Source organism: Pagrus pagrus (assembly GCF_965226575.1).
Source record: "Pagrus pagrus genome assembly, chromosome: 12".
Taxonomy (NCBI): domain Eukaryota; kingdom Metazoa; phylum Chordata; class Actinopteri; order Spariformes; family Sparidae; genus Pagrus; species Pagrus pagrus.
Window position 1 is genome coordinate 18,116,607 of NC_140196.1, and position 15,875 is coordinate 18,132,481.

General features: G+C 41.5%; 2 protein-coding genes across 2 annotated transcripts; both read left to right on the forward strand.

Moving 5' to 3' along the window:
* On the forward strand, positions 1–10,439 carry LOC311267126 (uncharacterized protein). Its single transcript, XM_084369995.1, has 14 exons — positions 1–61; positions 616–997; positions 1,481–1,583; positions 1,681–1,825; positions 2,352–2,434; positions 2,855–2,962; positions 3,094–3,212; positions 3,325–3,499; positions 3,742–3,839; positions 4,135–4,206; positions 4,434–5,216; positions 6,348–6,568; positions 6,704–7,302; positions 8,251–10,439. Exons 2-14 carry the CDS (start codon positions 910–912, stop codon positions 9,680–9,682), a joined length of 4,026 nt encoding a protein of 1,341 aa, XP_084226121.1. The 5' UTR covers positions 1–61; positions 616–909; the 3' UTR covers positions 9,683–10,439.
* Positions 10,440–11,103: 664 nt separating this feature from the next.
* Positions 11,104–15,367, forward strand: LOC311266252 (uncharacterized protein). The gene is made up of 2 exons (XM_084368537.1): positions 11,104–11,472; positions 12,687–15,367. The coding sequence occupies exons 1-2, from the start codon at positions 11,202–11,204 to the stop codon at positions 13,682–13,684; spliced, it is 1,269 nt and encodes a 422-aa protein (XP_084224663.1). The 5' UTR covers positions 11,104–11,201; the 3' UTR covers positions 13,685–15,367.
* Positions 15,368–15,875: the final 508 nt, after the last annotated feature.

Genomic DNA, 15,875 nt, shown 5'->3' on the forward strand with positions numbered 1-15,875 from the left:
GTTTAGTGGTTTCTTGCGTCATCATTTTATGCTGCTACTTGTGTGCCGATGCAGAGTGAAGGTAGGAACACTCGCTTTTTAACTTGTTTATTTCCTCACCTTTCTTCTCTGAAACTCTTCCTAAAAGTGGACAGAGAGGGACGGATGGTGGACCAGAGGAGAGCAGTGGCAGGTGTCAGGGAGATGGAGGAGGTGGGGAGTGAGTTTGAACGTCTGTATGAGTCTATATGTTTCGATCATGACTTCCGCTGCAATGAAAAAGGGGCCGCAATGGCCGTGACATGCGCTCAGGGAGGATAGAGCCGGTCTGTAGTTAACACGGCCCTCAGGCTGGAGCTGGAACCGGAGGATTCAGTGGGTCCATCATGCCCACCGCGATATTCTGGTGTGATTTGAGTGAAACGTTCAGAGTCTCACTTCACTGAATTGGAGAAGTACAGAGGCAAGGGTGTGGCCTTCCATTCGAAAAAAAAGGTTGAGTTCATCAGGGGGAAGTGGAGAGCCACATATGCACGCTGAGGATTAAATGCAGTTTGTTGTTTGATTTTAGGAGAGAGTGTTGTCTGTAAAGTGATGCTGGAGTTTGCAAACTTTTTGACATTTCTGCTTTTGCAGGGTGGAGGATCAACCAAACTATGTCCTAACACTCCATGACAACTCTAATGCAACATAGCTCACAGAGGAAACAACCTGCACCCAACAACATGCACTGAAGCAAAGGAAACAGAAGCAACGGCAGCAGCACCACGGTGAAGTCTCTGAAATGTGCGGCGCTTCTACAGAGTCACATTAACAGAGTTGCTCAACACATCCAGCAGCCACACGGACAATCAGTCAGTCAGTCTGACGGCACAAACAGAGCAGCTCGGGCCGGTCTGAATGTGAGGTGAAAACAGCCGACAGGAAGAGATGAGGAGAGTTCGGAGAAAAGGGGGGAACAAAGAGAAGGTGTTTGGATGTGATCTGCTGGAGCACCTGAACGCCTCATCACAAGAGAGTGAGTGAACAGACTTATTTCTCTCACCGCTGTCTCCATTACAGTACATATTAATACCAAAATGTGTGTAAAATCGCCACAAACAATCAGAGACATCTGAACAGCTGTACAGTGTTTATTTAACAAAATGTGTATAGACACGGGTAGATGTCCTCATTAATCCGGTAAAACAGAAGTGTGTTTTTGTGAATATTTCAATACCACACAGATCCTCTTTATCTTACCTCCAGTGCTTATATATTCTGAATGGAAGTGACATTTCGACCACAACTAGTCTTCCTCACGAGTCCATGTAGAACAGATAATAACGTATGTGTTAACCAAACATATAAAGGCTACTTGAATGCTATATATGAAACAAAACGACAAAATACATAAAAAAAAAATTATGTACGTATTCAGCATTAACAAACTGAACATTTTGCATGTTGTTCCCTTGTTATTGCTCATTCATTAAACTGAGTCTCTCACTGTTCCCCTCAGTCCCTCTGGTCCTGCGATGCTGCAGTGAGTTTGTGGAGACACATGGGATCGTGGATGGAATCTACAGGTTGTCTGGAGTGTCGTCCAACATACAGAAACTCAGGTAGGTTACGTGTGTGTTTGTGCAACTCTTTGAACCTATATCTGTAAAAGCCCTGTATGCTCCATGAGGTTTGTTTGTTGTGTTGATGTACGTCCAGGGGCGAGTTTGAGAACGACAGCAGTCCCGATCTGAACAAAGATTTGTACCTGCAGGACATCCACTGCGTCAGCTCTTTGTGTAAAGCTTATTTCAGAGAGCTGCCCAACCCTCTGCTCACATACCAGCTGTATGACAAGTTTGCTGTGAGTAGCTCAGACACACAAACATTTCACACAATGTAGCCCCTCTTGCTTGACCACAGGGGTTTAGAGTATCTCCCTGGCAAAGAAAGTGTAAATCAGAACAAATACCGGATCTCCCAATGATTGTAGACTCAGCAAATTGTGCTTAAAGTGTCATCATCTATGGGCATTTTAATGTTGTAGTTTGCCAATGTGGAGCCAATTTTAGATACTAATACTACTGGGTAGATTATAGTAGTATAGCACTGCTTCATATCATACAAGCCTGTTGTATGTTTTAATGTACAAACTAACCATTCTATAGCCATTACATTGTGCAATCAACTGACTTCATAATAGTACGTTAAAGCAAAAACTCTTCTTGACAGTTTAAGTACAGTACATGAGTCAGGTGTCGTGAGTTTAGGTAGTTACATTACCCCATCTCATATTTCCACGATGAAACTGAAATAAAAGCATTTACTGATAAAAACATGAGTCATCAGTTGTATCAGCATATTGATTTGAGCACACGTCTGTGTTTCAGGAGGCTGTGGCCATCCAGCTGGAGGAGGAGAGGCTGGTAAAGATCAGAGATGTGTTGAAAGAACTGCCAAGACCACATTACAGGTACACACCTCTGCTGCACTGAGCGCCTCTTTCACTGATCTCATGCAGTTTTCCCAACTAAGCCTGAATATAAACATTTACTGCTTGAAGAAACGAGAACTGACAGCCAGTGGGTACCCTCACAGTTTTGTTACATTATTTTTTACTTCAGGAGTAGTTGGATTCATTTTGGCGATCCAATCCATTTAGGATAAAGAGGACAGAGTTAAGGGTTAGTCAACTTCCTGAATATGTAGATTTTAGAGCTTTGTCACCAGGTACCCAGGTAGGGAAAGGTTGGTTGGTCAATATTCTGTCAGTTTGGGTAGCACATTTGGGTAATTAACGCTGATTTGGCCACTGTTTTTGAAAGCTTTTTCTTTGGTTTTCACTCACCGACTGGTGCTCTATTTGAAATCTTTTTAACTCTTCCTCCGTCAGGACTCTGGAGTGTCTGATGCGCCATCTCGTCAGGATGGCCTCGTATTGCTCAGAGACCAACATGCACGCCAGGAACTTGGCCATCGTCTGGGCCCCTAATCTACTCAGGTTAGCTAATATCAGTCACATACATCAATATGTGTCGTGCAACTTTTCACTCTCTTTCTTCATTTTTACCAGCATTTATTCCTTCATTCACTCATCCATTAATTTATTCATCAATCAATCTGTATGTTAAGGTCTAAGGACATCGAGTCGTCTGGTTTTAATGGTACAGCAGCCTTCATGGAGGTCAGGGTTCAGTCCATCGTGGTGGAGTTCATCCTCACACACGTCCCTCAGCTGTTTCCTGAATACGGTAACACACCGGCCTGATAATCATAATTTTATTTTGCTTAATTCATTCTGCGTGAAACGCTGTACAGATTTAGAAGTCACACCGTATCACTGATTTACTTCACTCTATTCAGGTGTATCAACTGAGAGAAGGAAGTCCCTCCCCTCCCCGTCTGCAGAGTCCAATCAGGAGGAAGGATTTTTCAAATCAATTCCTACTCAGCCTGTCCCCAACTTTGGTCACATTAGTCCAGGAGACGGTCCTCTACCTATAAGACCCTACCACGCTATCATCGAAGGCACAGACAAGTGAGTAGAAGCCTTCATCTGATAGGAAGTGTTTCATACAGAGGTCATAATTATCAGCTGGTACATCCTCTGGAAGTCTAAATGAAGCAGGCATTCTGAGAACCTTATCTCATGTTAGGCTTGATTTAAGTGTACATCTATCTGCGGTGAGATAATGCTGTATAATTACACTGTTTGCTGCCATGATGACATTAAATCAAATAGCTGAATCTTAGGAATTATTGAATCTCTGTCTCGTTCAGGAGGAAAGGATCTCTGAAAGGCAGGAAGTGGATGTCCATCTTCAACATCGGAGGACGATTCCACGACCCACGACGGAGACACAAACAATCAGCCAAAGGTACAAAACTTATTGTCATTGTTAGTCCAGGTAATTGCTCTTAAACTTGATATAACATTTTAAATTAATTGCGGTGTTTTTCCTCAGTGTCTATTGTTTTGCTACATTCTACAGTAATAGATTTAAACAGTAAAACCCTCTGATTCACGTTCATACACGCGTATCTGGGAAGAAAACTGTTTCTGCTGAATATGTGAAAACTAATCAGTTTCACACTTTGCGTGTACTTTATGTCTTAATCTTCACTCGTTTTTTGTTGTAGATTTTGTCTTAAATAATTGGTCCTTTGTTTCAGAGAAAGACAGGCCTGTTTTGAGACCAGCAAGAAGCATGGACTCCCTCAGCACTCCATCCTTTCCAAATGAAGGTGCTGCTCTCGTCACACATTTTCACTCTGATTTTCTCAGAACAATAAATAAATACTGTAAATATTTCAAGAATAGGAGAGATTATTGCTAGCGCTGAGGTGGTTTGAGCATCTGACTAGGATGCCACCTTGGACTGTTTGCTTCTTCTCCCATGTATTCAGAATATGTTAGTCTCTTGAATGTGTGAATGCAGCATTGGGTCTTATTGGGTCCTGTTTTATTCCAGGTACCAGACGTTCTGCCCAGCGCCCTCCTTCCACCCATAACTCCACACCGTCTCCCCTCGTCACCTCCTCCCCTCAGCCTGGCTCTGACGTCTCGGTATCTACCGGTGCCATTGGTGGCAGTGAATATGCTGTGACCTACCGCAGGGGAACAGGGTTAGTGAGCGGGGGTGCGGGGACCCAGGGCACCTACACCGCCCTCGACCCTGAAGGTTTAGGACTCACAGGCAACGAGACTCTCCAGTCCAGATCTCCAGGACTCTCCACTAAAGTAGGCCGGAGAGCAGCCATGCACATCACAGGGCCCACCATGGTCACTGTGCCCCTGCACATCACCTCCAACCTGGCATTAGGGTTGCTGCAAGGGGGCGGTAGCGACAGGGTCATCCATCGCAGCAGGGATAAGGATGGAGGGGACAGGGTGGAAGGTAAGGAGGGAGGAGAGAAGGTGGAGAGGAGCGAAAGCAGAGGAAAGGAGGGGAAGGTGGAAGAAAGCAGAAAGGTGGAGGAAGAGGAGAAGAATCACAGCGGGAAAGTGACGGAGAGGAAAGAAGGCGCGGATGCAGAAGGGAACACGGTGGCAGGTGGTGGCGAGGAGGAAGAAGGTGAAGAAAAGAAGGAGGAGGAAGAGGAGGAGGTCAGAGATGAATGCAGAGGGAAGCCAGAGCTGGCGGGAGGTCGACGTGCCTCCCGAGAGCAACGAGCGAAAAGCCTGAGCTCCAACACTGAGGAAGATAATGATGAAGATGCTGTTGATGACGACAAGGACATTGATGAATACATGGGTAATTTCACCTGTTTCATAACAATTATCTCCTTTAATATAAACACTAGAGCTTTAACTAATGATTCTTTCTAATATCAATTATTTTTATTAATAATCATTTATTGTATCTGGTCAGGGGTAAATCTGAGGGCTGATTAAAGATAATTAAAGGGCTGAAAGATAAAATGCAATCTTGTTTGAATGATGATGAATGATGAATGTGTATATTCTCAATTACTAGATAAAGTAATATTAAACTATTCTAAGATGGAAGTACTGTTTCACAGCTGACAGCAGTTTACAATTAATTAAAACAGAAAAGCAAATCCTTGTGTTTAAGGTGCTGCAACCAGAACTTTTGAATATTTGTTTAATGATTAAGATTAAGATTGCGATACGATATATGTATCTTGATATTTTAAAATCGCCTCACAAACACTTCATAAATGCTAGGACTGGGCAACAACTCAAATATTACAATGTATTTGAAAAAATACCTCAAACAATAATTTATGGATGATTATTGGTACTTTAACAAAATATCAACACAATGAGATTTCTGATCAATAACAATCAGTGTGTATATAATGGGTAAAGACAAGTATTAGAGCAAGTTGGACAGGCTGTTATATCACTTTAAAATGACATCACTTTACTGTAACACAGCCTTTAAAACCAGGAAAAGACAAAACTTATGTCAAATCATGATATATGATATCAAAAATCTAGATGATAAATAGTCAAATTGTAGTTTAAATAGTAGTCAAATTGTCCAGCAATATTTGTATCCAAGTCTTTGATTGGTTACAAAGTGTAACATACAAAAAAAAATTAAAATAATGACTTAAACAGTGACTTAACACCAGGTGGAGAAGTTTCACCTCTGACCACACCCGACATCACTGACAGGTGTGGTAGTGTGTGGTCAGAGGTGTGGCCCTACAGAGACAGGAGCGTTCACACAGACAGTGAATAGAGGTGCTGCAGCAACGGACAGGATGAGGAAAATAATGTGTTTTTTTAACCTTGGAGCATGTAAACATTTTCTAGTAGACACCCAAAATGAGCCCAACCAACCCACCCAAAGTGGGTATAATATGTGACCTTTAATGGATTATCAAATGAACAGAGAATCTTGCCTCATTTACAGACATGAAAGGGGTGACGCCAGCTGATTTCAAGCCGGAGGCAACTCAGCATGTCGATGACCGTGTGTTCGATGCTTCGGACATCCTCAACTCAACTGAGGTGGAGGGGGACGACCTGGGGGACGACCTGGGGCTGTCCGGCTACGTTCAAGATAACTTTGAATTCCTCGACCAAATGGACTGCAGCGCTATGGACCACATGGATTGCAGCGTCTCCTATCAGGTGTGTGTTGTTTTATCCATGCAGGTGAAGATTGAACTGTGTTTGTTGATGGAAAACATTTTATTTTGGTAATAAATTATAGGTTTGTAGAGGAGAAAAACAGCAACTTTTCAACTTTCTCTCTTTGCCCATCAGGTGAACGAGTTCTCCGTTGAACCTCCTGGTCACTCAGACGATGAGTATGAAATCATGGCTCAGCCTTCCTATCATCCTGCAGAGGTCCACACACACCTGCAGCCTGACCCTGAGTTGAAACCACACAGGCCGCTCAGCCTCGACATAAACAGCCGACACACTAAATCCCTCAGCTTGCCTTACATGACCTCACCTGTGGACGGACCAGAGGAGTCTTGCTCTGAAGAGGAGCTGGAGGGGGATGTCAGTGACGAGAACGATTACAGCAGTGAGGAAGATGAGAGCATGTATGTGAAAAGCCTCCCCGCTGATTTCTTTTTAAGCAATTTGCCCGAGTTCGAAGCAGACTCTGATAAACAAGTAGGTTACGCTCTTGATGGAGTTCCTGCACATCAGTTGCAGATCCCTGAGGATAGGGAATGCCACTCAATGAACCTTGAATTTCCTGCTTGCAAAGTAACAACTGCTGGAGATGAGGAGCAGGTAGAAGTGAAAGACAGAGAAGATGAAGACGGACTGGAAGAAAAGGAGATAACACAAACAGAAGAGGAAGATGAAGTTCACCAGAGAAGAGACGAACTGGAAAACAAGAGGCAAAGGTGAAAATTATGACATTTTAACATATAACACAAAATGTATAACAATCCAGTTATCAACTCAGCTCATATCATCAACTCAGTTATCATGCAAGTGCATTTCTAGCAGTTTATGTAAGACTTTTTTTTTTAATGCCATATAGAACAACTGCTGGACACGTTTTGAATAGCCGCATTTAAAACATCTCTATGATCTGCTATGGTTTGTCTCACCTGCCCTCTCACAAATGGTGTCCAAATGGTGTTAATGTGAGTCAAAGAGAAAAACACGACACATATAAGAGACGAGAAAACATTTCGGTGGTGACGTGTTTTTAGCAACACATCTCTGTGTGATCAGCTGCCCAGTTTCCTTACATTCTGGTTTGAAACATCTTTAGTTGTTTGGGCTATTGTCATATCTTACATTTCCTGAGGAGCAGGAACTTGATGCTTTTCTGTTGCCCAGCTGGCCTCAGCTGCAGAATGTGTTGCACCATTGCTTTTTTCTTTATTTAATTATATTCTAAAATAAAACATGCACAGGCAAAACGCAAAAAAACAAACCCTGTTTTATCAGCATGGTAGGGTAAAAAAAGGGCGCTGTGGCAGACAAAAGTTCCTGCAACTATCCCCTTTTTACAAAAGAAATATAAAGCCATTAGAATAATTTGAAAGACCATATCATCATACAACAATTGATAAAGTGATATAAATAGATTCAAGTCAGTGAAGAATATAGTTGAATGTTTAGCTGACCACAAGGAAATAAAAACAGTTCAAATAACAAAATTGTTTGTCCAATGTCACAATAATGAAATACATTATTATATAATCAAAACTATATTTCATAAGTAATGAATATGTACACATTTTTTACAAATCTTCAACCAGTTGTCTCAAGCAACATAATGTATTTCTTCAGTGCATTTATAACTGTTTTAAATGTTTCTATCTGTCATCCATCTGCAGCAAAGTGACAGAGGAAGAGCAAAGTGTCGTGGAAGAGACTCGAAGCGACAAAGAAGAACCTCTCACTTCAGATGAATCAACACACTGCTGCTGCGCTGACGATCCACTGCCGAGCAACGATGAATCAAGCGCTGTGACTGACATCACGGTGGAGGAGGAAGAGGAAGTGGTTGATCATCCTCGCGGTGGTTATCCACCTTGTCATGCAGTTTCTTGTGTCACACATGAGGAGCTCAAAGATGAAACAGAGCAGCCCAGAGCCTGTGTTAGAGAGGATATGAATGAGAGAGACAGCGGTGAAGGAGAAGACAGGAATTTATACAAAGAGGTAGAGGACACGTTCCAAGAAATGGTTCTGGAAATGACAGAAAATGATGAGAACATGCGCGAACAAAGCACTGAGGAAGGCTGTGAAGTGTTAGCAGACATACAACATGAAGAAAAGATGCAGGAAGGTGGCGAAGAGCAGGGCATTGGTGGGACAAGCAGGGACATTTGGGATGAATATGAGGAGGTTGTATGTGAAGTGATAGAGGATGAGGAAAGTGAGCAGGCTGAGAGGGAGGCTGCAAAAGAAAGGGTTGCCAGGGAGGGAGACACGATCGAAGATGTGAAAGTTGGAGAGGACGAAGAGCAGATAGCAAATGTTTCAGAAGATGACATGGTGGAAGCGGATGGAGGAGAGACAGAGGACTCAGAGGAGGAAACAACGGAGGTGACTGAAGAACAGATCGTAGAAACAGAGATGCAGCAAGAGTTGGAAGAAAAAGAGACAAACTTACCAAAGATGAGTGAGGCAACTCAAGGGAAGTACGCCATCAATGACGAAGCACAGCATCATGATGGAGAAGAAGTGGTTTCAAAAGACAAACAGAACAAAGAGAGAGATGATGAGCAACGAAGAACACCACCAAGTGTAGATCTAGTCAGGCTTGATATGAAGGAATCAAAAGAGGGCAGAAAGTGTGAGGAAAGTGACGGCAGCCCAGGAGGAGTCGGAAGGAAGCTGGTCGTCTCCAAGCATCCGAAAGTCTACCAAGTAAAAGCTGTGCCGGTCGTGCCTCCGAAGCCGCAGCACTGCAAAATCACCGCCCTGACTCTCCGGCAGCAGCAGCAGCAAAAAGAGAAAAGAGACGCTGACAGAGGGAGAGAAAACTCAGCCGAGCAGGAGAAAGTTTTCGCAGTAGATCAAGGGAGCGACTTAGACGAGGGCAGGGCGAATAAGGAGAAGCCAACACTCAGGGGAGGGGAGAAAGAGAGGGAGAGGAGGAGGGACGGGGATGAGAGCGCCACTAGGGACGCGAGCAGAAACAGTCCCCTCAGCATGTGTTTCGATGAGGCTGTTGCCATAGCAACCATGAGGCGGGGCAAAGAGAAAGAGTGCGAGAAAGAGAAGGAGAGGCAGAGGGAGTGGGGGAATGAAGTGCAGTGAAGTTTTTATTTGTCTATATATTGATTTGAACTGATTTGACTGTACAAACTATTTGTTTATTTGTAGCATAAAGGGTTTTGTTGTTCTTTCAGGATATAGTAAATGACAGCAGGGCAACAGTATTGTTTGTGCAGTGCTGTTAAATATGTTTAGGTGTTTTTTCTGCCATGCACAAACTTGATGTGCAGACAGGAAATAATAGTTTTTTAAAAGTATTTTTCCAGAGGATTTCTCTCTTGTTAGGAAGAGAACTGTAGAGAGCTAACAGGAAATGGGGGAAAACAGATGGGGGATAACATGCAACAAAGTTCCCCAGGTTAACTAGAAGCAGAGCTGATTCACTTCGAACAACGTCTGGGTTTAAGATGTTGATCAGGAAGCTTATAAATAGCTGCAGTTGTGCTACCTGCTATGAAGTCATTAAAACTGAAACCAAATTTACAGATGGGATTAAAGGTGAACTGCTGCTTAGACATGGTGAGGATGAAATATTTGACAATCCACCAGGATAAACTGATGTTTTCTATACAAACCCAGAACTTTCACAACTTCCAGGTCAGTAAAACAAAACATCACATCATTTGAGCAAAATTAAATAGATAAGCCTTAAATTGAGCTCACTCTTGTTTGCACTAGTCTAATTATACAATACTTTGTAATTATATATGTTTGAAAGAACTGGGCTGATGAAAGGAATGTATCATTTGTGATAAATATAAAGTCTGCAAAAGTCTAACTTTTATTTGGATTATGTGAATAAAAAGATGTTTCCAAATGTCTGTCCTATTATTAATATTATTTTTATTATTATTATTATTATTATTATTATTATTATTAACAACTCAACTTTGTTCTTGCCTTCTCATGTTTATTCATTAAAACTTTATTGCAACAAGTATCATATATACTGTAGATCATCCATTGCTTTATTATTATGTTGACACATATATTTAATATATTGTATTGCTGACATTTAACTTACATCTTATATGCTGAATGTAGGCCTTTATTCCATTGCTTGCTTGTGCTTATGTAATAAAAGTATTACATATTAAATAAATCAAACAAAAAGTCAAAAATACACCGGAAATTAATTAATTATTTAATTAGAAATAGTTGTCATTGCATGGTAATTAGATGGCATCCAGATAAATACTCATGTGGACTTTGAATATACAGGCTTTGTGTTTGACAATTTGCTTTTTTGAATATATAAACATAAATACATAAAGTACATTTATGCTTTACTTAAAGAGAAATTAATTGTACCGTGTCTGTTGATAGATATTTCCTTGTTAACAACCAAAATGGGAAGTAGAGCTCAAGTGACAGATTTGTAATTCACGTTTATTAAAAGACTTACGTGAGTTGCCCCCTACGTCACATCCGCCGTCTAATATTCCCGGAAGTAAACCAAAATAAAACAGCTTGGAAGATGCGTCGTCTCACTACAGAAGCCTCAGCTGCTTGTTAAAGCTGGAAATTAGCTCCTCTTGAGTGTTTGTTCTCTGTCAGCAGGATGTCGTTCCCCTCCTCTTTCGGTACGCAGGTCTCAGCCATAATGGACGTGTTGGCGAAGGCTGCGGTGGCCGAAATAACGAAGCTGGTGGAGGACGGGACTGTGGTCCTCCGCCTGGAGATGTGCCGGAGGGACAGTGAGATTCAGGAGCTCAAAACTAGTTTGAAGCTGATGGAGGTTGAACTCTACAAAGCTCGAGAAGCAGCTACGAGCCGAACTACTGAGGACACTCAGCAGCAAACAACAGCCGGCAGTCAGGTCCCCCAAAAAGGTGAGCAGCAAGACCAAACTCAAAAAAGCTGAAATTAAGATTTCGCTTTCTTGTAGACACCTTTTCGTGCTTGGTAGAACATCATTTAAGATCCTTGGCGATTGTTTATGGTGTCCTGTTAAATTCGGCTTGAAGATTAAAGACCAAATTATTGCTGTTAGGCACTTTGTCCCCGTAAATTGCCAAAGTAACATTTTGGGTAAAGATGTAGAAAGAAACCATGAAATTTGGAAGCAGTGACCATTTAATTCAAGAAGACTAACTTAGATGATCAGGGCCGCATGTGTATGATTAATAAAATGTTATAGAACTGTGAAAAAGACCCTCACAATTTCCTAAATTCTAAGATGACATCCTAAAATAACTTTTTCTATTTGACGAACAGTCCATAGCATGTAGATATGCAGTTTATTATGACTTAAGACAAAGAAAAGTGTGGAAAAGGTCCAACATGACCTCCTTTTAAAATGACTTGTTTCGTCCGAGACAGACTGAAACAGAAACAAATGCAGCTTCATATAAGACCAAGAAAAGCAGCAAATCCTTACAATTAAATAAGACATATTTATTGACGACTTGTGTCAAGACTAAAAATTACTAAATTGGATGAACCAAAATGTAAATAATGCTGTCAGTCGATCAATTGACTTATTATCTCAGCTCTTGATTTCACGCGTAAGGAGAATGAGAGTTGATGAGGAAATGATCTTTAGTTCAGAAAAAAACTTGGTGCTCTTCCAGGCATGGACACCTTCCAGTGAACAGGGTAAGTAAATAGCCATGGCGTTGTACAGTTCCAGTTAATGTCTAGTGAAGTTTCCATGCAAATTTAGTGCAAGTACACCGTTGGAAAAGAAGAAGCCCCAACGAGATTAGTTGAAATTGGGCAAGTGAAATCTCTTCATGTCTGCACACTTCTGATGTTTTTGTCTGCTGCTGTTTTTTGTTTCTACAGTGAAGACATAAATCAGTTTCAATTGCACTTACTTGCATTTTGCTTTTATTGATGCATCTACTTTTTCACCTCAGCTAAGCGTACTTTTTTCAGTATTAAAAGTTTCTGATTTTTTCTGCTTTTCCATCCAGCTGTTTTTATACACAAACTGAAATTGCATATGAAACGGGGGGGATGGAAACACAACTATTTTTTAGCTTTGTTGACTTGCATTTGCATTTGTGGAGTCAAATTCATGTTTTCCTTGTGTCAATTTCAGACAAAAAAGAAGACCAGGAAACATGTGCAGTGTACCAGGAACCAATAACTGCTGATTCACTCCATGAGCCTCAACATGAAACAGGGGAGAGCTGTGACACGGGGCCAGTGGTGAAACGCGAGTCGGCAGATGAACTCGCCACCCGGGAAACGATGGACAGCACTGCGACAGCAGACGTTTGCTTTGAGGCAAGAGAGCGAGATGACCCCATCTGGCCTCCTCCTGCTTGTAGCATGTTTGATAAAGGCCCTGTTGCAGCACCGCAGCATATGCAGCTTTTCTCTGCTCACACTGAGCAATATGCCGCTCATAGGAATACAGAAAGTTCCTATAACTCTATATCAACTGACGCAGAGAAAATAGCAGATGATTCCTTAAGTGTGCCGATAAAAGTAGAGGTGGAGATTCGACCTGTGTGCATGAGAAGTACCGCTTCAGAGCCTGTTCACGTTGAACAGTTCAGACATGCTTCACACCCTGCAGTCTGTCAGGACCCTTGCTTGCTGTCTCCTTCACGACAGGCTGGTCCATCACTAGTCCTCCCTCATGCACAGAGGTCTACAACAGATACAGCAGCACCAAACATAAGAGATCACATCCTCAGTAGAAACAACCTGAGAGCAAAGAGACTGATGAATGTATGGAGATCAAATCAGAAACTCTTCATCTGCTCAGTTTGCAACAGGGGTTTCCCCCGCTTGTCTCAGCTTGAAGAGCACAAGACCACCCACCAAACCTTTAAACCTTTCAGGTGCCTCGAATGCGGCAAATCTTTCACCCAGAAGACCCGGCTGAAGACACACCAAAGTGTGCACACAGGCGAGAGGCCGTTTAGCTGCAAAATCTGCGGCAAGATGTTTTCGAGGCAGGACAACTGCCAGAGACACGAACGCTTCCACAGCGGGCTGAAGCCGTACAGCTGTGGGCAGTGTGGTAAAAGCTTCACTGTGCAGGGAAACCTCAAAATACATCAAGAGATTCACCTGCAGGGAAGATAGCACTCACACACTGGGGCTGGGGGGAGGAAGTGGAGATGCATCGTCCATCTTTATATACAGTCAACGATCTGGACACGTTTTTCTCCACTGGGCTGCTGTGGTCCACAATTGGTTCAGTCTCCCCCATTACTCCCAGTTCTTGAATCCTGCGGAAGATATCCTCTCTGCAAGGTGTTGGAAGGTGTTTAATCACCAGCCCCACTGGCCCATACACCTTCTACAGCAATGGAGGAAGCCTGTGGAGACTTTAATCAGAGTTCATGCCAGACCTGATGGTGTCCACTGTATTGATACAAAACACATGTTTTTAAGAGTTTTGCAAGAATTGTTTACTTTGCAAAAAATGAACAGTGTTTTGCTGGTTTGGTGTAAAGTTTTTCGGTTAGTGTGTAAATTTGCAAAGATGACAGTGTTCAAAACATGGATGAAGAAAAGTGTTTTTGTAAAAAAGAAACATCGTCATATTTCCCAACCATACTCTAAATGCATACAGTTTGTAGCTGCCGGCTATTTATTTTTATCTGGGCTCATCAGCATAAGTATAGATTATCTATCTATCTATCTATCTATCTATCTATCTATCTATATCAGCTCAGTAGTCGGTATGGACAGATATCCTCTCTTCAGGTTGGGTATAGGAATCAGGATTGGAAGACAAAAAAGCAAGATCAATGCATGTCCTAATTTTTCCAGTTTTATCATAATCTTACTGTACTCAGTGCCTTGGAAAGTCTCTGGTATCTTCTGCCTAGCACTTTGGTAATGTTGTCTTCATGATGATGTCCCCTCCAGACACAAACTGTTCATTTAAACTAAAATTACTTATCACACCTTGAGTACACACAAGTGATGTTTATTCAACTAACGGGGTGTGGAAGTGTGTCTATGCAACAGTTTGTCTTTCAAGATTTGCTTTATCTTAACATTTAGGTTCTAACTTTAATTTCATGTTCCCCCTGCTGGATTTTTGTATATGTACATAAAAAAAATGTCAAATCTACTGTATAAATGAGTATATGTATATTTATATTAGATGTACACACATTGTTTTCCAAAACTAACTATTTAACATGCACTTTAAATGTTTGTATTTATTAGTTGAAATTATTCTTTCTCTAATTTATTTTCATTCTTTCTGGCTTATCTTTGTTTTGATTATGAGCTTTCTAAATTATGAGTTATGAATATGGTTTTATGGATTCAGTAATATTCTGTCGGGGTAAAATTGAAGGAATTAAAAATAATGAAGTAAGTTAATGGTTGTCAAGTCAAGTCCATTGTGTTTCAGTGCCTGGGGACTTTTCATACATGGTGTCTAAAATGGACCACTTCATAATACTGTTGGTTAAAGGTGGCAACAAAGTGAAATTGATCGTATTACACGGTGCTAAAATAGCACTGTAGATTTCAAACTATCCATATTTTGAGCACTTTTAGGACATCTTGTTCAAGTTCAACTTTTCATTGTTGACCTTTGAAACAGCAGTTGACAAAACAATCTTCACTTACTGCTACACTTGAATGTTAAAGCAACATTATGTAACTTTTTCATTTTAAAATAACAGCTTCACAATCATGTTGGTGGTACAGTGTCTTGTAATAGGGTGAATGGTGTCTCTGTCTCAGCCACTCCGCCCCCCATCACTTGTTTCTGCACTATGTAACTTCAGTGAGTGTGTAGGATCACAGCGTTATATACATGTTTACTTCAACATATGTTGATGAAGGTTCTCAGTCATCCAGGTCATGGTGCTGTATCGTAGGCAACTGGACTTGTCCTTCACGACTCTGTAAGAACACAGCCATACAGAGTTTAAAAGCCTGCCAACTCCTCTCCAGTTAGTTAGAACTGAAGAAGCCTCTTGGATGAGAGGTGAAGCGCCTTGAAGGAACTGAAACAAGTCCAGTTGCCTACGATACAGCACCTTGATTTAAGTCAACATTACAAGTCAATAATGTCTCAGTTTGGTGCGATTAATGCAAAATACCATCTAGTTTTGTGTTAAACCGTAAACTTCACCATCTTGCACTACACACGTCACCAACACCAACATGGCTGCCAACTCAGCACAGAAAAGTTACTAAAAAGATGAAAATCACAATAAAACTGGCCATATTGACAACTGCAGTTATGTGAATGAAAAATTCTCTTTTAAATTGACAACCATCGTGATTCATGGCACAGGATCAA

Coding starts and splice junctions, on each gene's coding strand:
- LOC311266252 (XM_084368537.1), top strand. CDS start 11,202: ATGTCGTTCCCCTCCTCTTTCGGTACGCAGGTCTCAGCCATAATGGAC. Junction 11,473..12,686: donor CAGTCAGGTCCCCCAAAAAG/GTGAGCAGCAAG, acceptor TGTCAATTTCAG/ACAAAAAAGAAGACCAGGAA.
- LOC311267126 (XM_084369995.1), top strand. CDS start 910: ATGAGGAGAGTTCGGAGAAAAGGGGGGAACAAAGAGAAGGTGTTTGGA. Junction 1,826..2,351: donor AGCTGTATGACAAGTTTGCT/GTGAGTAGCTCA, acceptor TCTGTGTTTCAG/GAGGCTGTGGCCATCCAGCT. Junction 3,500..3,741: donor ATCATCGAAGGCACAGACAA/GTGAGTAGAAGC, acceptor TGTCTCGTTCAG/GAGGAAAGGATCTCTGAAAG.